Below are 22,359 nucleotides of genomic sequence, written 5' to 3'. Positions count from 1 at the left end.
TGATATCTCTCTTCTCAAGTTGGTGCAAGAATCTGGATTGCAAAATCATAGGAAGCTCACAGAAGTCTTATTGCAAGCAAGATTGACTTGAAAACATTTTTAGACCTTAAGGCTTAAATCAAAGTGTACTCAACAGCACCATTCTTGATAAAGAAATGTTGCGGAAAATATGTAATATTGGCAATCACGCAAAGATAAACAAAACCTATTGCAGAATTGTGAATCAATTTATCAATAGTATGACTTGCCATCAGTCTCAAACCTACACTAACCTTTTCCAACACCCTCTACTTCAATTTCCATTCTAACAAATTGACCCTTTATTCATCCATAAAAATGACTAAGCATCCAAAATATACCGTATACACAAGCAGACTCTAAGAATCAGCTGGTGGAAACAAATTGGTCCTACAGAAAGTTAAGTACAGCTCCGAGCTAGGATTTGTCTTATTCATGGCCTTCTTTCTTTTGTATTTGAGAAAAGAGAATCCATGGATTGCTTCTTGATCTTCACTATACGTCAAATTCATTTAGGAAAAGGCAGCCTGCAAGACATAGAACGATGCACTAAGGCAAACAGTTTCTCTATAGTATCAGCATGCATTTCTAGGCATGCAGTCCATGATGATAGTTAAGTTGCTACACAAACAGAAGAATTGCTCATTGACGAGTTGAAAGAGACATCAATCTGTGGTTGCAACCATTAATTTCACCAACAAATTTTTCTTTCAGTACCATATAAGCCCCTACAGAACTGTAAATTAGAAGGTGGTACATATTGTAATGCTAAATGCAGAGAAATAACTAAACCTAAGGACAAATTTATCTGTTTGGTCAAGTTCCTCAATTGAAACTACAACTAAATGCTATAAGGCCCCTAAATATTGAGGTTTGATGTAAATATCTTTTGATTGAATCCTGAATATTATTTAATACTCTATCCAAAAAACTAAAAAATTATAATAATTTTACAAACTTACCCCAACTTGAGAGATATGTCTGAACTGTCATTGTCTTGAGGATCAGATGAGCTGCAAATATTGGTGATTGACTCAGATGACTGACCTTGTTCAAGTACATGTGTTTGAGTGCTAAATAGATTCTCCATCTGTGGAAGAGACATTTTTTATAACTAAGATAGGAAGAGAAGAGGAAGAAATTTTTTCTATAAAAGAAAAGACCTATTACCTGTCTTAGTCGTTGGTTTTCTTCCATCAATTGGGCTCCCTGCATTAAAAGAATAAGATGAACAAAGAGCCATTACTAAGACTCCTTAGCCTTAAATACAAAATATAATTTAATTAGTATGGTATATTGACCTAACGTCTTATATAAGAAATCGATGCATTATGAATGAGTATAGGTCAAGTGATAGGAAAAAAAATATAACATTCAGTTCTGAATTTATGCTGACAATGGTTTCAACTAAATATTCAATGGTGGTTGTTACTTGTTGTTAGCCATGTGAACTTTTCCTTTCTCTACCCATTGAGCTAGCCAGTGCACACAAAGACCACTATTTTTATGAACTTGCACCAACTTGCATTAACATTATGACAGAGTTTTACAGCTGACATTTGCAAAAGATATGGATTTAGGGTTTAAGCTTATTACATTATAGTAGTCCTAATTGTACACAATACTAACTATATTACTGCAATCCTAGGGTTAGCACAGAGTTAGTCTACTACATATTCCCTTAAATAAGTACACTGTTATACGCAAAATTCAATAATAAATATGTAGTTGTTTAAAACATTCTACTGTTCACGTAGGCACAAAACCACCTTAATTCCTTGTGTTCTTTAAACTTCTCTTAGTTTCTTCTTTCCACCTAATATTTCAATATTTTAACATTATATCATTATGGAGCGGATCATCACTAAAGTACGAAACTGTTATACATTGAAACCATATGAACTTTAGCTCAAGGGCACTGATCTGTTCCAGAAATGTCTCGCAAACATTATAATAATTGTATGAAATGTCCTGCAAAGATTTAAAGTTTGGAACATGACCTTTTGCTGAAGGGCAGTGATCTCTTCCAGAAATCTTTCACCCTGCAAGACAAAAGTTTCTTATATTAAGATAAAGCTTATAAATTTCAACACTCCATTATAATGCCAGCAAACAGAGATAAAAAAGAGAGACAAGCCTTTGTTTCTATAACACGGCTCAGGCCTACTTCAAGCTCTTTCTCTAGTTTCTGTAATTCTTCTATATCCATTCCAGGGAGCTCTTCTCCCCTAATCTTCCTGTGTTAGGTGTGAACATTTCTCAACATTAATTTATTGTGGTATGTATATGTCTTTACAGTAACAAGATGATAGTGATGTAGCTATAATACCTCAGTTCATGTGTCTTCTCCTCAATTTCCTTGCTCAACATGGCGTAGGAGGTACCGTTCTCAAGCTAATATAAACAATTGCCATTCATGAAGATTTTTTAAATGTGATGTCATACCGAGCACTTTTAATATAACAATGGTTCTAAAATATGTAAGTGTTGAAGTAGGCCCGCGTGTGTGGCTTGAATTGCCACAAGCCCAAGTCAATTACAAGTAAACCAAATACAACTTGTAATAGGAAACCACAAGTCCAAGTCGGTCACAGCAGTTGACCAATACAATTGATACAAGGAATCTTATACTGACTTAAGCATAGCAATATATAAGTGCTACTGTGCGGCAATTATAAGAGAATTTCTAAAACCAAGCAGCAGCCGCACAAGAAGAAGAAGAATAGAGTTTTCTTGTCTTGTGGGTGAGAGAGAGTTGGGGTTTATTGGGATTTGGGTTTCTAGAAAGTGCTATTGTGCACCATTGTATCTCCCTATTTCTATGGTAAAATTTCTCCGTCGTCATCATGAAGGTAGGTAGTTTGCCAAACCACACAAATTCTTGTATTCTTTGTGTGCGCTTGTTATTTAATTTCTACTTATTTATTGTTATTGATTTGAGCCATGGGATGTTATTTGCACAACAAGTGGTACCAAAGTTAGGTTAGGATTCAATTCTTTGAATAAAGTAAAGATATTAAACACAAAGTATGACGTAGAGAAGTTTTGTGGTAAGGATAATTTTTCGCTTTGGCAAAGGCGGATGAAGAATCTCCTAATTCAACAAGAAGTTCATAAGGCCTTGCTTAGGAAGGAGAAGAAACCGGAAACGATGAAGGATGAAGAATGGGTAGGGATAAATGAGAAAGCAGCTGGTGTTGTTCGTGTCAACCTAGGTGATGAGGTCATTCACAACATCCTAAAAGCAAAGACCGCAAAGGAAGTTTAGGTCAAACTAGAAGGTCTTTATATGAGAAAGAATCTGACGAACAAGTTGTAAGTGAAGAAGCAACTTTATAGTTTGCATATGAAGGAGCGTTCAAATTTGTTGGAGCATCTCAACACGTTTAACATGTTGAACATGCGATTGTCAAGTTTTGGGGTAAATTATGAGGATGAAGATGAAGCGTTACTCTTATTAGCGTCGCTGCCTACACATTTTGATCATCTAGTGACTATGTTGATGTACAGGAAAGAGACTGTAGTACTCGATGAGGTGACTAGTGCTCTCTTGTCACACGTAAAGATGAAGCAAGATAACGATGGTTCTCAGACTGATGGACTTATTGTAAAGTCAAAATCAAGTAATCGGCGTAGAAGTGAGTCAAAATCCAACGGGAACAAATCTCAGTCTAGATCACGTACAAAGAAAAATGTAGAGTGTTTTTATTGTCACAAAAAAGGGCACTACAAGAATCAGTGTAAAGAGTTGAAAGAGCATTTAGAGGAGAAGAGAAATGGAAAGAAGCCCCTAGAATCAGCTAGGGTTGTTGAAGAAACATCAAATGAAAGTGAGATTGGTGTAGATTTACTTTCAGTCTCATTCAAGTAATAATGTTCTTCTAGAATCTTGGGTTTTAGATTTAATTTGTAAAGCGTGCTTACTTTCTGTCCCTTCATCACCATCAAAGTAGCTTTGGTAGTCTTCATGATTCTACCCGTTGATGAGTATGAATACCCAAATCATCCAATAATCCTAAAGAAATTAAATTCTTTCTAAGATCAAGAACATGTCTAACATTACTAAGAACTCTTACAACTCTATCAAACTTCTTGATTTTCATGGTACCCATCCCAATAACCGGGCATGTAGCATCATTACCCATTTGGACCATACGACCATTGAACAAAGTTGTAGGAAGAGTCGTAGTCACCAATCCGATAGAGTCCAGCATTGACAACACAAAATTATGGCATATGCGACTTGGCCACATTGGTAAATATGGTGTGTTAGAGCTGCATAAGAGAAATTTATTGAAGGGGGTAACGACATGCAAGCTAGAATTCTGTGAGTATTGTGTTTATGGGAAGCAGCATAAAGTCAATTTCAAGATAGGCTCTCATGCAAGTAAAGATGTTCTTGACTATGTTCATTCAGATGTTTGGAGTCCAATTTCAGTTTTTTCTCATTGCGTGCTCAATACTTTGTCAGTTTCATTGATGACTTCTCTAGAAGCGTATGGATTTATTTTATGAAGCATAAGTCTAATGTGTTTGGCATATTTAAAAAGTGAAGCACTAGTTGAAAATCAGACTAGCAGGAAAATAAAGTACTTCAGAATAGATAATGGACTAGAGTATATAAATAAAGAATTCATAAGATTTTGTGAATTAGAAGGTATTACTCGTCACTTCATAGTTAAACAAACTCCATAGCAAAATGGGGTTGCTGAGAGAATGAATAGAACCTTCGCAGAAAGAGCAAGATGCATGAGATTGAATACGGTTGCCTAAGGTGTTCTTAGCAGAGACTGTTAACACAGCAAGCTTCATTATTAATAGATCTCTATCATCAGCCATTGATTTCAAGATTCAAAAATATGTTTGGTCAGGGAGACCAGTTAATTATTCGAGTCTAAAAATCTTTGGTTGTCCAGCTTATGTGCATTTGCAGAGTGGAGAGCATTCTAAATTGGATTCGAAGTCAAGAAAATGCATATTTCTTGGCTTTGAAAAAAGTATTAAAAGCTACAGGCTTTGGGATCCAATCTCAAAGAAAATGGTGACCAGCAGAGATGTCATATTTGATGAAACCTTTATGTTGAGACAGAATGAAGCAAAGACTTGTGATGATAGTTCACATGAGAAATTAACTGTTGAGGTGGAGTTTGACAAGAATAGTTCACGTAGTGATAAGGGTATTGATCCACAACAGCAACAACAAAAGCCATATTCAATTGCTAAAGGTACAGAGAAGCGGGTTCACAAAGCACCATAGAGATATGACTTTAAAGATATGGTTGGCTTTGCTCTCATAACTAGTAGTGGAGGTCCATCATCATATAGGGATGTAGAAGAGATGGGGTCACTACAGAAGAATAAGACTTGGGAATCAATGAAATTGTCCAAGGAAAAGAAGGCCATTGGTTGCAAGTAAGTATACCGCAAGAGAGAAGCATTATCAGAGATTGATGGTGAAAAATTCAAGGCACAGTTAGTGGTTAAGGATTACTCACAGAAAGAGGAAGAAAATGCCTCTAGTATGTTGACAAAGACAATTTCAACTAAAAAGTTCAAGAACTGCTTGGACTTGATTGGTGTTTGCAGCTTCTGAGCCCTATTGGGATTTGGGTTTCTAGAGAGTATTATTGTGCACTATTGTATTTCCCTATTTTTATAGTGCAATTCCTTTCTTGTCACTGAGGAGGTAGGTAGTTTGTCAAACCACGTAAATTCTTGTGTTCTTTGTGTGTACTTGTTATTTTATTTACAACAATAGGATTTTCAATAAATAATTTTGAAAATTTTATAATTTTGATGTTTTTGAAAACAACAATAGGATTTTCAACAATAGATTTGATTTGTTAAATTTTATAATTTTGATGTTTTTGGCAATTTTCCTATCTCTAGCCTCATTTTTTTGCTTAACTCAAATTAGGGTGTTTTATGGTCTACTGGCCTCTATATGATTTCTTTTCCTATTTATATGCATACTAGCCTCCAAGGTAATTCAAAATTTCATTAATAAAAATTTCTAAAAGTTTTTTCTCCATTCCTTTTGGTGGACTTCAAATTTCTCCTTGTGAATTAAAAGAACTTCTTATGGATTCAAGAGTTATTATCTCAAAGTAGACATAATCCGGTTCTTATGACTTTCCACCTCACTTATTTACCTAGCTAAAAAACTTTAAAACATTGTACCTGTAACTCAAGAGATAGTTGGTCCATTTTGCAAAGATTCTCTGGACGTCGATTATGCCTTTGAATTACTTGCTGCATACTTCAAACAACAAAAGGATAACACATTCAATTCTTTTATCTCTCTTTCATTTTAATAAATTGAAAGTGCGGATGAACTTATAAACTACTAGTATGTATTTCTGACCCATATCTAAGGAAATAAAACTTGAGTTGGTGACTGAAGAATTAATTAGTTATATCATGCTGGCATACCGCATATCTGCCATTGTCTGTAGGCCAATTGTGTTCCCAATTAAAATGTGAAGTGCAAGTGATATTTATATTGATTGACACAAACTATGTGCAAACTTCTTATTTGGTCAAACTATAAAAGGTGAACATCTATATAAACCCCTAAATTATTTATATTGATTGACATAAGGGGTACATTATGATGCAGGGAGCATTAAAATTATCTAAGATTTTATTTTTGAATGTAAAAATAATTTTGCTCTTTACTTTAAATTTTAAATTGAGTTTTAATGTTGAGGGTTTTAAGTGATTTGACTAGGCATTTTTCTATATTGGTATAATTCCTAAACCCTATTAAACTAGTGCTCTTGTAATTGTGAAAGGCAATACAATTTGAATTAGAATAATTTGATGATTTGAGAGTGATGACTTTCTCTTTGTTTGGTAGTGGTGCCAAATATCCTTAAGTGGTGATGCCTAGGGCTTGCAAGCAGATTTTAGAAGGTGGAGCCTAATGTTTGTCCAGTTTATCCTTTTATTATCCTTTTATCCTTATTTTCCTATTTTATTCTACATCTACTAGGTATAAGAATGTTTGATCCCCTCCACCCAATTCAAATCAGTCCAAAAAGAAAAAGAAAAAGGAAAAAAAAAAAAAACTACATCCATTAGCCCAATTTTCAAAAGAAGTGAAATTAGCCCATTAAACCTAGAAGCCAACCCGTGCATATCAAGTTCTTTAGCTTATAGCAATGAGTAAAGTTTCAATCTTTGTATTTTGTGGCTAAAAATGACTTCCTTTGATAAAGACTTTGAGGAGCAGCTTAAGAAGGATGGGGATTGGGAAAGCCTCTTCAACTCTAATTCCTCAATTGATAGCCTCCTCACTTTTATTGATAAAGTCAAAAATTTGTTAGCAAATGTGGATCTTGCACCATCCAAATCAATGCAAGATGCACTTTAACCCTCAATGAAGGCATTGGTCACTAATGAACTTTTCAATTGCACCTTGCATCACTGAGATTACGAGGATAACAACACCGGATGGCCCATATGATTTTTTTTTTTATATAGGTAAACAAAGAACTAATATTAATGAGAAAAAATGAATAGTACAGGATGTTCATGATGATGAACAGAAAGAGACGAAGAAAGATAATCTAAGAGAAGGATAATCTAAGGGAAAACATAAAGTCTGAAAGAGGCGAAGAATCAGTAAAACCCCCAATAACGAGACCACTCAAAAAGGCTACACTGGCATAAAATCTTTAACTCATCCAACGTCTTCTCCAAGATCTCAAAGGAGCGACGATTCCGTTCCAACCAAACAATCCACAATAAACACCCTGGAATCAAATTCCAAATATTTGAGTTATGCTTTCCAAGCCACTGATGCCAACAAGATAACAACCCCGTCACTAATCCTGGCATAACCCAGTGAATACCAAAAGCCTGAAGCATAAGAGTCCATAAGGTATGTGAAACAGTACATATGATGATGAGCAAATGAAGGAAATATTTCGACTGATTGTAGCAAAATTTGAAAATTTGTCTATTTGTCTCATGTGCCCAATTGTTACTATACGAAGGAGGTTTCAATTCTTGACACCATTGCAAAGGTCTAGTCATGCTTGGTGATGCTGGACCTTGAGTGTGATGTATTGATTGCTGAGATGTTTCAAATTTTCTTTAAAATAATTAGGTCCATCTTTTCACTTGTTGTATTTTTGGCCATGGAAACAATTATGTCTCTGGACATATATAAAGAAATTTCTTTGAATCTTCTCAGTCCACTTTTAGCTAGTGTAAGAAAGGAAATTCAAAAAGTTTCACCTATTTTGTAAAAATTGGGGTAGCAAGTACTCACTAAGATTAATGCCTAACAAAAAAAAAATCGCATCCACTCAAAAACTACCCAACAAGCTTGAGGGTAAGGCTTTACACATGAGAGATAGTAACATTATGGCACCAAAAATTGGTTATGCAAAGGAGATGCGCGTTGAGGCACTATTTTTGAATGTGAAAATAATTTTGTTTTTGACTTTAAATTTTGAATTTGGTTTTAATGTTTAGGGTTTTAAGAGATTTGATTAGGCATACTCCATATTGGTGTAATACCTAAACCCTATTAAACTAGTATTTTTGTAGTCGTGAAAGGTAGTACAACTTGAATAAGAATAATTTGATAATTTGAGAATGATAAATTTCTCTTTGTTTGGTGGTGAATGGTGATGTCTAGGGTTTGCAGGCAAATTCTAGGTGGTGAAGCCTAGCATTTGTCTTGTTTATTCTCTCATTCTTATTTTCCTACTGTATTCTACATCGCATTATTTCTTACTTATTTAGTAAATTTCTAATTTTTACAGGCATCAAATAAAATGACTTAGACTTTTGGATTTGGTTCAAACTATTGCATTAAAATGTTGCATAATTACTGCTTGCAGGATAAATATCATAGAGTAAATACTGTTTTAGTTTTGGAAAATTTTAAGATTGAAAAGATACTCTAAAATTCAAAGTAAGACTTCACAAAACTCGTCATATTAGTTTTCCATGACAGTTCATCATGAAACCCTACAAAATCCAAGACATCTAGGTATGCACTTCTTGTTATTTAAATTAATGTTGCTGAAAGTTTTATCATTAACTACATTGAAATTCCTTTTGAAAATGCTTTATCTGGTTAATTGCAATTCTTAACAACTACAATCAAAGACAAGTTGATAAGTCCCACTAATGCAATGTAAAGAGCACAATTATGATGGAAAAGACCATGTTATTATCATGATCGTGATTAATGTGACTATAAGATCAATACTGAAACTAACATGGTACTTATCAAATTTGAAAGAAATCTAGTTAATTGACTAAGTTATGCTACTTGTTTTCATTGTGGTTTAATCAGTAATTAGAGATTCTTATTCAAAGTCAAGTCACTCATGACATCATTTTGCAAGAGTATGTCTTCCTAATCTTATTCTTTCTACTTGTTGGCTTACTAATGCTAATCTTGCCAATCAGATATCTTCACAGCTAGGTTATTCCAACATTTGATATCGTTCCAGTCATGGAATTATCATCAATTGAAACTTTAAGTGGTTATCCTGTCTGTCTGTAGTCCTTCATTAAGAATTGTGTAACTAGCCTTGCTTAGTTGGTAAAGTCTCTTATATTTAGGAACATGTAAATGTAATTCTTTTTTTTCTTTTTTTAAATAAACGAGAAAACACTTTTTTCCTCTCTTCATGGTACCATTTTCCTATCTGTAATGCTTGTTAGAATGGTAGAATTCTGTGTGTTGATGTGAATGGTAAGATCTCCAATTTGCCAGTTTGTGGTTTTGTATCACTGAATGGTACTCCTCATGGGTTTTTTTGGAAGTTCAAGGGGGTTGCGGCAAGGTGATCCTTTGTCCCCCTTGTTATTTGTTTTGGTTATGGAAGCCATCAGTAGAATGTTGGCTAAGGCTGCCTATGAAGGTCGTTTATTTGGCTTTAGTGTTGGTGTTTCTGAAGGAAGACCTTTGATGGTTTCCCATCTCCTTTTCGCTGATAATACTCTTATTTTTTGTGATGCTAACATTGATCAGCTGCTGACTCTCCGTATGGTGCTCATTTGGTTTGAAGCTGTGTCGGGTCTGAAGGTTAATTTGGGTAAGTCTGAGCTGGTGGCAATGGGGTCTGTTCAAGATATGGATCTTTTAGTGGCTGTCTTAGGTTGCAATCAAGGGTCCCTCCCAATGAAATACTTGGGTCTTCCTTTGGGGGCAAAATTTAAGGACAAGTCAATATGGATTCCTATTCTTGAAAGGATCGAAAGAAAATTAGCAGGTTAGAAAAAATTATATTTATCCAAGGGAGGTAGAGTCACTTTAATTAAAAGCACTCTCTCTAATCTTCCTACTTATTTCCTTTCCTTATTCCCTATTTCTGCTTCTGTGGCTAACCGAATTGCTAGAATTCAACGAGACTTTCTTTGGGGTGGTTTAGGAGATGAGCCCAAATTTCATCTGGTTGAGTGGTCTTCGGTGTGTACTCCTCTCTCTTCAGGTGGGTTGGGGATTAGGAACCTGAGAACCTTCAATGTTGCCTTATTAGGGAAGTGGTTATGGAGATTTGGGCAAGAAAGGGATGCTCTTTGGCGTCAAGTGATTGAGGTGAAATATGGTTGTGATTGGGGTGGCTGGTATTCTAGCTCTTTCTCTGGTCCTTATGGTGTCAGTTTGTGGAAAAATATTAGACGGGGGTGGCACTCTTTATCTCGTTTTATTATGTATCATATTGGAGATGGATCAAAGGTGCTGTTCTGGCTAGATCATTGGTGTGGATCTTCTTCTCTTGCCGTCCGCTATCCGGAATTATATAGGATTTGTCGTAGAAAAGAGGCAACTGTGGCGGATCTTATGAGGTACACCAATGGAGTCCTCCATTGGGAGTTTCATTTTTGTAGGGATGTGCATAATCGTGAATTGGAAGCTTTCAGGAGCTTCATCAATTCCATTTATAGCACTCCCGTAAGGGGGATTGGGGAGGACAAGAGTTGTTGGCTGCCCTGTAAGAGTAAGGGGCTCACGGTTAGTACTTACTACCATCTTCTAGTTGGCCATAAGGAGCAATTTTTCCCTTAGAAAAGCATTTGGAAGCAAAAGATCCCCTCTAGAGTAGCTTTCCTTGTTTGGACCGCAGCTTTGGGGAAATGTCTGACTGTTGACAATTTAAGAAAAAGAAAAATTTGCATTCTGGATTGGTGTTATATGTGCAAGTGCAATTGTGAAAGTGTAGACCATCTTTTTCTTCATTGCTCGGTTGCCATGGAGTTGTGGGACATGGTCTTCGGTTTATTTGGAGTTTGCTGGGTCATGCCAAGGTCTGTTGTTGGGCTTTTGGCTTGCTGGCAAGGTCGTTTTGGTCGCCATCGTAATGGAGATATTTGGAAGGCCGTTCCTCATTGCTTGTTGTGGTATATGTGGAAGGAGAGAAATAGTAGATGTTTTGAAGACTTCGAGAGTTCCATGCCTGATCTTAAGTCTCTTTTTTTCCGAACCTTACTAGATTGGTTCTCTGTGTGGAGAAGCCATCTTTTCTTTCTATTTTGGATTTTCTTGATTTTTGTAATGTTCGTCTTTGATTTGTTCTCCCTTGAATACTTCCTGTGTACTTGGGTGACTCTCTCTTTTTTATTTCAATGAAATTCTTTATTACTTATCAAAAAAAAAAAGGCTAAACTAGAGTAGTCTATGGTCTTGTTTTTGTTTTGAACATACACAGCTACAGTACCCCATTTAGATTTCAAGCAGACATACCATGCTCGTGAACATATATTTTTAATGAGATCCTGACTTGTCCACTACTTGTGCAGCCTCATTTCAAAGAATTTGGTTATGTACTCTCCTTAAAAATACATGCTTCATCCATATCCTAGAACTTTCTTTTTGAAGTCTCAAATTGCAATCTTTGAGGGAGGGTTTCACATGGTTAGTTTATGAAGGGTTTAACCTTGGAGGAGAGAGACATTTAACCACACTATCCAACCAAGGAGGAAAAGGTTATTCCTAACAAGCTCGCAATAACATGAAAAATATAAAAGGTGACACACAAAAACTTCCTTCTAACTACCAATTAAAGTTTAAGTGATTTTCTGAGAGTTATCCTTCTAACTCAAGTTGAATTGCTTACAATCGGTTTGCTAGCCAAACTACCAATTATAGTCCATTTAAAGTTGTGTATAGTCAAAATCCTATTAACCTTCAAAACAAAAAAATCCTATTACTGCTATTGACATGAAATTACTTCTTACTACTAATCATTGTAGTGGAGATAATGAGGAAAGAGTTAAAGTATTGCTACTCATAATTTTAGTGGAGACATTAAGGACAGAGTAAAAAATATAAAGAAGTTGCATGAAAATGTTCAAGACTGATTTCTCAAACAAATTCAAAAGTACCAAAAAAGTAAGTCAACAAACATAGAAACCAGAAACTTGTAAGGAAGGTGATTTGGTAGGTATTCATCTTTAGGAGAATGCTTTCTAGTCGGATATCTTGCTAACTTTTGCCTAGAGTTGATAGTCCTTTCAAAGTACTTCAATGTTTTAGCAAAAATATATACAAACTATATAAAGTCAAGTGAATAGGTCTTGTCAGCTGTTTTTTAAATATTTGGTTAAACCTTTACTTTGTATAGTATGTATTGAAATGTAAGTTATTTCTTATGCATAGAGAGTTGTTCCAAGTAAATCCTGTTTATGTCCTAGATCATGCATGAAATTAAAAGAGAGTATTATTTTGAATTGAAAATTGGCCTTTGGCTTTTCTTATTTCTCTTTGCAGCAAACCTTCTACCTAAGAAAATTTTTGTAGACAACTTATACGAAAATACCTAACAACACAGGATAAACAAATTCCTTCCTGCTCATTGTTTACCAAAAAAAATTGCATCATTGATAAAATTTCTCTATATGAACAATCAATACCCATAACTATTTTTTCAGTAAAAAATAAAATAAATATCCAAATTTTTTCATAGGATACAATGAATGAAGTGGAAACTTTAAGATTGTGAACCAAATCTTCGAATTTTGTGTTACAAATAATTTTTTATATTCTCTCTTCCTTTCCCTAAAATCAAAATCTATTGACCTTTTCTCACATTTCTTGCTATTTTCTAAATGTATTATTTTTTTTCCTTCTTTATGGGTATTAAGCAATGGAAATTCTAAAATGGAGTTTAAAGTTAATTCTATTTCCCAAAATTTGAGTGAACAATACTAACAAATTATTTTTTGTTTTTTGTTTTTATTTTTATTTTTTTGACCTAACAAACTAAATTTTCTTACTCCCTAATGTTGTACGTTACATGACAGGTAATGCACACATTTTTTTTGCTTGAACGTGATGCAGCACCCTTATATGATATATCATGCCAATTTACAAAATAATGGAGCACCCCTGTATGATTTCATATAAGATGACTTGAAACTTATGTGGCACAAAGAATTTAATTTGATTTCAAGCAAAAAATAATTATATTATTTTATCATTAAACCCTAAAAGACTCTTAAAAATAATAATTAAAGCCAAAATAAAATTAAAATGAAATTAAAAAAATAGAGATACTTTCATTAGGACATCCTTTCATGTATGATGTTTAGGCATATATAATACTTTCATTAGGAAATGATGGACAATATTAAGTTAAAGATTGAACCCCATGTAAAGCCTTAACGAATAGTATGGTTTAAGAAAGGTAAAGAGGTAAAGGTAACTAGAAGATATCTTGTTTCTTTTGAAGTGGGAAATAATTATAAACATGAAATTTGGTGTGATATTGTTGACATGGATGTTAGTCTTTCCTCCTTTGGTGTAGCCTTGGCAATATGATGCGCATGCTATCCATGATGGCCATAGAAATACATATACCTTTAAAATTATAAAGTTTGAATTTGTCCTTTTGCCAATTAAGAAGGAAAGAGCTCCAAAATCTTTTGAAGAAGAGGGCAGTAATTTTCTTAGTTTTCCCAATTATAATATAAGATAAAATTACTAGAGTGGTATACATGTTGGTGGCTATAGAAGAAAAGGGAAGCTTGTTTGTGTACTCTATAGCCCACCTAACAAAGTGCACTATCTAATCAATCTAAAGGAGCATGAAGAATTGAATAGGCAAGTTACGGTCCTCGTGGAGATTTTGAAGAAGGGATTTACTAGAGAAAACATGACTCCTTGTGTAGTACCGACCTTACTCATGCAAAAGAATGGCACCTGATAGATGTGTGTTAATAGACACACCATGAGCCAAATTATTATCAAATTATCTGGTCATATTCCAAGAATTGATGACTAAAAACATATTGAAGAGCAAGAGAATGCCTAAAGTTCTTTAGGCATTCTATGCTCCCAAACACAAGAAGGTGGGAAAGATTGATGACTAAAAACATATTATGCAGTCTATTTTTCCAATCTTTCCCACCTTCGTGTGTTTGGGAGCATAGCATATCCACATGTATTAGATTAAGAAAGGTCCAAGCTAGATAACAAGAGCGAAAATTATGTCTTCATTGGCTATGATCCAAGGTCTAAATGCTATAAGCTTAAAAATCTGAGCACTAGAAAATTAATTGTCAGTCGAGATGTGGAATTTGATGAAGTTATTATGAGAAATTGGAGCACCCAAGAAGAAGAGAAGTATGATTTCTTTCCTTTACTTGAAGAGGAAGAGCATTTGAATAGAGTTCAAGAAGAGCCTGACACTCCACCTCCATCACCAAAATCTCCCATTTGTGAAAGTCCATCCTTGTAATCATCACTAGAAGGAAGTAACCAAGAAGAATGAGAAGTCTACAGGATCGCTATGATTCAACGAAGAATATAGATGATCTAATGCTCTTTTATCTGTTTGTTGATTGTGAACCTACAAGAATTAAAGAAGTTGTGCGAGATAAGAAGTGGATAAATTCAATGGATGAAGAGATCGAGGTAATAAAGAAGCATAATACATTAGAGCTAGCAACTCTTCCACATTGAAAGAAAGCAATTGGTGTAAAATAGATACAAGATGAAGAATAATGCAAAAATGAGAGGTGGAGAGATACAAAGCAAGACTGGTGGTGGAAGTCTATAGCCAAGAAAGTATTGATTATGATGAAGTATTTGCCCCAATTGCTCATTTGGAAACTATATATTTGCTAATTTCTATAGCAGCTAAAAAAAATGAAGAATATATCAAATTGATGTAAAATCTTCTTTTTTGAATGTTTAAATTGAAGAATAAGTTTATATTGAGCAGCTTATAGGCTATGTTTTTTTTTTGATAAGTAATAAAGAAATTTATTGAAAAAAGAGAGTCACCCAAGTATACAGGAAGTATACAAGGGAGAACAAATCAAAGACGAACATTACAAAAATCAAGAAAATCCAAAATAGAAAGAAAAGGAAGGCTTCTCCACACGGAGAACCAATCTAGTAAGGTTCGGAAAAAAAGAGACTTAAGAACAGGCATGGAACTCTCGATGTTGTCAAAGGGAAGGAAAACAAAACTTTGTAGTTTAAGAAATCTCTATATAGCTTGAAACAGGCACCTAGAGCTTGAAACAACCTAATTGACAAATATTCTCAAGAGAAAGATTCTATAAATATGCACATGAACATGAACTATATTGTAAGGTGCAGAAAATATGGAGGTATCTTGATTTTTTATTTGTATATAATGATTTGATTTTTATAAGAAACAATCCAAGTACTTTTGAAGACTTCAAGAAAGTAATGACTAAGGAGTTCGAAATGAAAGATATTTTGCTTATGGCCTATGCATTGGGATGAAGAAAATGGAAGATGAGATATTCATTCCCCAAGAAGGATATGCTAAGGAGATGATAGGAACTTGTTGGTTCCTAAAGGGGAAGGGTGGGAAGTGTTTGAAAATGGATGCGGATTGTAAATGAATTGACTTAAAGGAATAGAGAAATATTAAGAGAGAAAGGAAATGCAATAAGGAAGAGTTAAGTCCTTACAATTCACATCCATTACCATACATGGCTTTATCCTTTCTTACTAATTTAGCATGTGCCCTCACCAACTATGTGATTATCGTGTTACATGTGCCAATAGCTCTGACCAACTCTATCCTAATTCCAACATGTGTAACTAACTAACTATCCTATCTTGGGACTAACTTTTATTAGCATATTACAGCAGATACGAGATTCCTAACATTCCCCTCCCTTTCAAAATAGAACACAAGGGAAATCTTCCAAAGGACCAGTATCTTAGTGACATCCTGATCACCATATTCATACACTTCTCTTTGACTAGTGGTCTCGTGTACTTTCAAAATCAGCTTAAATTCTTGGACCTTGGAATATTCTTAGATCCCCAAGCCCTCATTTGATTCTTGAACCATTGGAATTGTTGGCTCTTGCATCTTTGATTCTCGAATCATTGGCACTTGGATTTCGGATTCTTGAATCGTGAACTCTTGAGTGGCAACCTATATTGGTGCATTAAGAATTGGTTCTTAGACCTCCAGCATAAAATTCATAGGATTTTGCATCTTGGATTCTTGGGTGATAATCTCCATTGATGCATCGAGGATTGGTGTTCAAAACCAGTCTTGTAGTGCATATGAATTCCAATATAGGTGAGTTTACTTAATTCGAGTTAGTCTCCCTCCATAAAGAAATATTAAGAGAGAGAAAATGCACTAAGCAAGAAATTGGTTTATTCTTTAAAATGTTACAGATTAAGGTCACATGCAAGTATTTATAAAACCCAAGTTTATATCTTGTTGGCCACACATGGCTTAATCCTATTGGCTTATTAATATAGCATGTGCTCTCACCAAGTAATCCATATGGTTATAGTGTTACATATGCCAAGAGATCTAACTAACTCTATTCTAATCCCAACATGTGTAACTAACTAACTAATTAACTCAATCCTATCTTGGGACTAAATACTAATTGAAGGGATGGAAATATAAGAAGTATTAAGATATTAGAACAAATATGAGATTCCTAACAAGAGATTTTCAAGAAATTTTCGATGTCAAATTACAAACTAGTTTGTACTCCTGTGCAATGTGGAGTGAAGTTGTGAAAGCATGATGATAGAGAGAGGGTAAATCAAACATTTTTCAAGAGTTTGGTTGGAAGTCTAAGGTACCTAATATGCACAAGACTAAACGTTCTCTGTGGCATTGGACTTCTTAGTCGCAACATAGAAGTACCAACCATAAATCATTTGACAACACCCAAGAGAATTCTTCGCTATATGAAAGGTACACTAAATTTTAGACTATTGTATTCACTCTCGAAAGTGTTTAAACTTGTTGGCTATAGCAATAGTGATTGGGTTAGGGACATCGATGATAAAAAGAGTGATAGTGGGTTTGTATTCTATATGGGTGATATTGCATTTGCATGGACATCCAAGAAGCAACCAACTGTTGCTGTATGTTGCTACTACCTCTAGTGTTTCTCATGCAATTTGGCTTAGAAATTTATTGAAGGAGTTGCAAATGTTGCAAGAAAAAGCTACGAATTTGTAGACAATAAGTTAACATTGACTCTTGTAAAGAACCTAGTCTTTAATGACCGAAGCAAGCACATTGATACCTAGAATCATTTTATTTGAGGATGTATTGCTAGAAAAAAAAAATCCACTTGAGTTTGTGAAGTCACATGATTAGGGCGCAGATATCTTCACCAAGCCACTAAACTATGACACCTTCTACAATATGCAAACCTAATTTGCGGTGATCAAAAATTAAGTTTAAGAGGAGGTGTTGAAAGTTAAACTTAATATTTGTTATGAAAATCTATTTTGTTTATGAAATGAGTTAGTTGAATAATTATAGATACATAAAATAATGGGGCAAGTTTATGTAATGAATGTATAAAGAGTTTTTTTTTGGAGTTATATAATAAACACAAGGAAAGTTATGGTTAGACATGGAGTTTATAAACCTCATGCATCCCTCAATTTTAAAAAAAGTGTGAAAAAAAGAGATACAATTATTTAAGAGTTTTCTTACTCTTCTTAAAGGAAGAGTTTTTTATTTATTTATTTAAGAAAACAAACATTAAAGGCAGAGTTGAAGCAGCTAATTGAAGCTATACAATAAGCAAGTGCAACTCTAAAATTCAGGGAAAATAAAAATATTAGATTATAAGCTAATTAATAGGCAATAATTAGCAATATTCAAAGACAAAATCACCCGCTTATAGAACTTCAAAACAAGTAGCAGCTACACATATACGTTAAACCCTTAAAGGTAAGAATTGAAAGCTGTTTATTTGGTTTACCAAAAAAAAAAAAAAACTGTTTATTTGTCTTTCTTTTTTTTTTTTTTCTTTTTCCTTTCCCTTTTCTTTAGACAGAAACCATAAGATTTTGCAGTACTTATTCATTTCTTGATTTGATGCTACATAGTACTATTTTTTAAATTATTTTCTCTTTATTTAATGCTACATAGTACTATTTTTTAAATCACTTATTTGGTTTGTTCAGTAAAGGATCTTTATTTTGAGCAGTTGGGTCTCTCGCTCTCTCACACACACACCTTAGAAAACATAAAATCATAGTGAATGCATGAAGAAAACGATCAAGGAATGGACAATGACATATTTTTCTATAGATAGCAAAAAAGGGTTTTTCTCTAGTAAATAAAAATGAGTAAATAAAAATGGTTTTTCTATAAGTAGAAAGAAGTACAAGAGAGAAAGAGAGATTGGAACCTCGAGCTGGCGTATTCAAAGAGCTTTCCTGTAGCAGAAAAGACCATGAGTGTTTGAGAGTGCAGGTGGGGAAAGACCCACCAATGTTTTTCCAAAAACCCTAACTAGTTTATTGAAAATCCATAACCAATCCTTAAATTTTGAGAATAAGACTTAGTTATTTTTGAGGATCCATAACCTATTCTAAACTTTAGAGTAAGGCTTAGTTATTTTTGTTGTTGTCGTAATTCTTGTAATGCTTATATATTTCATGTAGAGTAAAGTAATTTGTTTCATTTTTCTCAATCAAGACTACTTGAAAATTTCAATTTGTATATTGCACACTCTGAACTTTCATCATACACTTGCAATGTAAGCCTAATGGTGTTATTTGCTAGTGGAAGAACACTACAATTAAGTAGATTTAACATGTACATATGTGATATTACTATAGAAGATAGGAAGAGAATTTATTTGACGAGATCAGAGCTCACTTTTGTGTTGGAATCTTTAGCATTAGATTTTATGTATACATAACCAAAAGTGTTTCAATTGATATATGTTACTCTAAACAAAAAATTATAATCTCTAATGTCGCTCCTAAGCTAGAGTCATATAATTTCATTGAGATTTGCATGGTAGTTTATGAAGAAATTCTTACAGTAATGCTGTGAATAGATTAGTCAGGATAAAAAAAGTGGATTTAATCAGGTAGAAGTGCAAAAGTACACAGACCATCAGGCATTAAAGGAAGAGTTCTTTTTTTTCTTTTTTTTTTTTGTGGAGAAAACAAACATTAAAGGCATAGTAGAAGCGGCTAATTGAAGTTTTAAAATAAGCAAGTGCAACTCTAAAACTCAGGGTAAATAAAACATTAGATTATAAGCTAAATAATAGGGAATAATTAGCAATATTCAAAGCCAAAATAACCCGCTTATAGAACTTCAAAACAAGTAGCAGCTACATATATACGTTAAACCCTTCAAGGTAAGAATTGCAAACTGTATACTTGGTTTACCAAAAAAAACTGTTTATTTGTCTTTCTTTTTTTCTTTTTCCTGTCCCTTTTCTTTAGACAGAAACCATAAGATTTTGCAGTACTTTTTCATTTCTTCATTTGATGCTACATAGTACTACTTTATAAGTTAAGTTCTCTTTCTCATCCAAAAAATATATATATATTTTCTCTTTATTTAACGCTATATAGTACTATTTTTTAAATCACTTATTTGGTTTGTTCAGTAAAAGATCTTTATTTTGAGCAGTTGGGTCTCTCACTCTCTCTCACACGCACCTTAGAAATCATAAAATCAAAGTGAACGCATGAACAAAACGACCAATGAATGGACAATGACATATTTTTCTAAAGATAGAAAAAGGGTTTTTCTCTAGTCAAAAAAATGAGAAAATAAAAAGGGTTTTTCTATAAGTAGAAAGAAGTACAAGAGAGAAAGAGAGATTGGAACCTCGAGCTGGCGTATTCAAAGAGCTTTCCTGTAGCAGAAAAGACCATGAGACCAATTTCAGCATCGCAGAGAGTTGAGAGCTCAAAAGCTTTCTTAAAAACTCCTCTCCTCCTCTTTGAGAATGTCACCTGCCTTGCCGTCGTGTTGTCAATCTTCTTAATCTGAATTTTCCTCCTCGTCATTTTCCCAGATAATAGGTTACCAGATCCTTTTTTTTTTTTTTTTTTTCTGAGTAGGTTATCAGGCCCTTTACTTTTTCTTTTTTTTTTACTTGAAAGTTCTACTTCTATCCAAATTATTAGCCCAGCCTAGTATTCTAGATATAGAAACTATTTGCATAGAAAGTTGAGAGAGAGAGAGAGAGAGAGAAGACATGTACAGAATAGTACAAAAATAAATTACTCAATGAATAAAATAAATGTTACGGATTTCGGAATGGTAAAGAGAAATAAAATGAAAGCTATGTATTATTGTACGGACGAGGAATATTGTCTTGGTAGAAGTTTGAACAAAGTATCAGATAAAAAAATATAACAGATCAAACTGCACTTTTTTTCTTTTTTTCTTTTTTTGTGAGAAAAACTGCACTTACTCAACCAATAAAAGATTGGAAAATAAAATAAAATCTGAGCAAGGGGTGTACCCTTTTTTTTTTTTTTGGTAATCAGGGTGGTACCTTTACACAGGCCACATAACATAACTAACAAAACTGTTGTTTCTCAACCAAAAAAAAAACTGTTGTGTAGCATGGAACTACACTAACTTAATTTTAACATCGAATTTATTATTATTATAAATTATATATTAAAGATATTTTCTTAATTCTTTTTAATGTTACATTGTAATTTTGAGATGATTAGAGTATTCTCATCAAACATGTCAAAAAATATAGTATTTAGCATCTCAAAACACTACTTTATTTATTTTAACACTCCACTTTATAATGCATCCAACATCAAAAGTTTTTTTTTTTACCACTTCATAAAAATATTATTTATTTTTATCAAGTGAGAGAGAGAAAGTAGTGGAGAGAGGCACAGGCACTCAGCACAAGAGAGAATGAGAGAGAGAGAAAAAAATTATAATAAAATACTCTAACAACTTGCTACAATAGGGTGTCAAAGATGACACTCCACTGTAGCAAAGATGTCAAAAATTTTAAGAATAACATGCTTGATATGGATGATATTATAAAGGGATGAAAGCTAAAATTAAGATTTAGCATTTTTCACATCTTTCATGTGAATGCTCTTATAAAAGTTAAATTATAAGTTCCTTTATTTACATTTAAATCTAGATTTTCCATTTATCCCTATCAGATTGCACCGTTAAGTCCTATCTCTCTCCAACAGCAAAATTACGTCATTTTTTGCAAGGATCACATTGAAAACATATATCATTAAAATGACTGAATTGAAAAATCAAAATCAAAATTATTGGAACAAAATTTAAAACTAGTTAAGATAAGATGATGCATTTTGTATTTAGTCTTCTAAAAAGCTAGGCCAAGAGCCTTGTGAATAGGTAATATTACTCAATTCTTTCATAGAAGAGAACTTGAATTCAAATCATGTATAATAAAAATAAAAATAAAAATAAAACTCTACTTAGGTGGTGTGCGGTTAAATTTGAAAACTAGAGAGACTAAAATAAAGTTCAAGACAAGGCTAATTAAAGATAGAGATAAAAAGAAAATGTTTTTTTATTTTATTTTATACAAAAAGGAGGCTAAATAAAGTTAATAACGAATTAATATTGTTTGTAAATAATTTGTAGGTTTTAGTTTAATCCTTGAACCAATGCTTGTGTTAACTTAATTATTCAATGTTGTTTCCTAAAAAAACAATAATAACGATTAATTCAATGTTACACTTGTTCCACATTCCTTTTAAAATTTGAATGTAGAGTGATTTTCATTTTCATGAAATTGCTTTACAAAGGTATGAGACTAGAGAGTTCAAAAGAAATTGGAAAACTGTCGTTTAATTATATACTCTAAAACTCTAATTTTGATAGGATTCTATTGATTTCATTTCAGTCATCTTATGGGTAAAATGTAACAATTGAAAGATTGTAAAATTAAATTTTAAATGGACAATATCATAGGCGGAAATAATGGCAGAGGATCAAAGAGGGGGGGGGGGGGGGTGGTAACCCAAATTTTTTTTAAAATCTTGAATATTTCTTTCTTTCGTTTTTAATCCTTACAATTTTTATCAAAAAAATCTTATATATATGAAATGGAAAAGTAGCA

At 33.4% G+C, this 22,359-nt stretch overlaps 1 protein-coding gene across 1 annotated transcript; it reads right to left on the bottom strand.

Moving 5' to 3' along the window:
- Nucleotides 1–208: 208 nt before the first annotated feature.
- LOC142643059 (MADS-box protein JOINTLESS-like) lies at nucleotides 209–20,434 on the bottom strand. Its single transcript, XM_075817594.1, has 8 exons — nucleotides 20,106–20,434; nucleotides 6,199–6,277; nucleotides 2,348–2,412; nucleotides 2,156–2,255; nucleotides 2,019–2,060; nucleotides 1,189–1,227; nucleotides 981–1,108; nucleotides 209–545 (listed from the first exon to the last, which is right to left on the bottom strand). The coding sequence occupies exons 1-8, from the start codon at nucleotides 20,285–20,287 to the stop codon at nucleotides 527–529; spliced, it is 654 nt and encodes a 217-aa protein (XP_075673709.1). The 5' UTR covers nucleotides 20,288–20,434; the 3' UTR covers nucleotides 209–526.
- Between the last annotated feature and the right edge of the window lie 1,925 nt (nucleotides 20,435–22,359).

The sequence above is a fragment of the Castanea sativa genome, chromosome 7 (genome assembly GCF_040712315.1).
Source record: "Castanea sativa cultivar Marrone di Chiusa Pesio chromosome 7, ASM4071231v1".
NCBI lineage: Eukaryota > Viridiplantae > Streptophyta > Magnoliopsida > Fagales > Fagaceae > Castanea > Castanea sativa.
The sequence above is the reverse complement of the archived record's forward strand: the minus strand, read 5'-3'. Positions and strand labels throughout refer to the sequence as shown.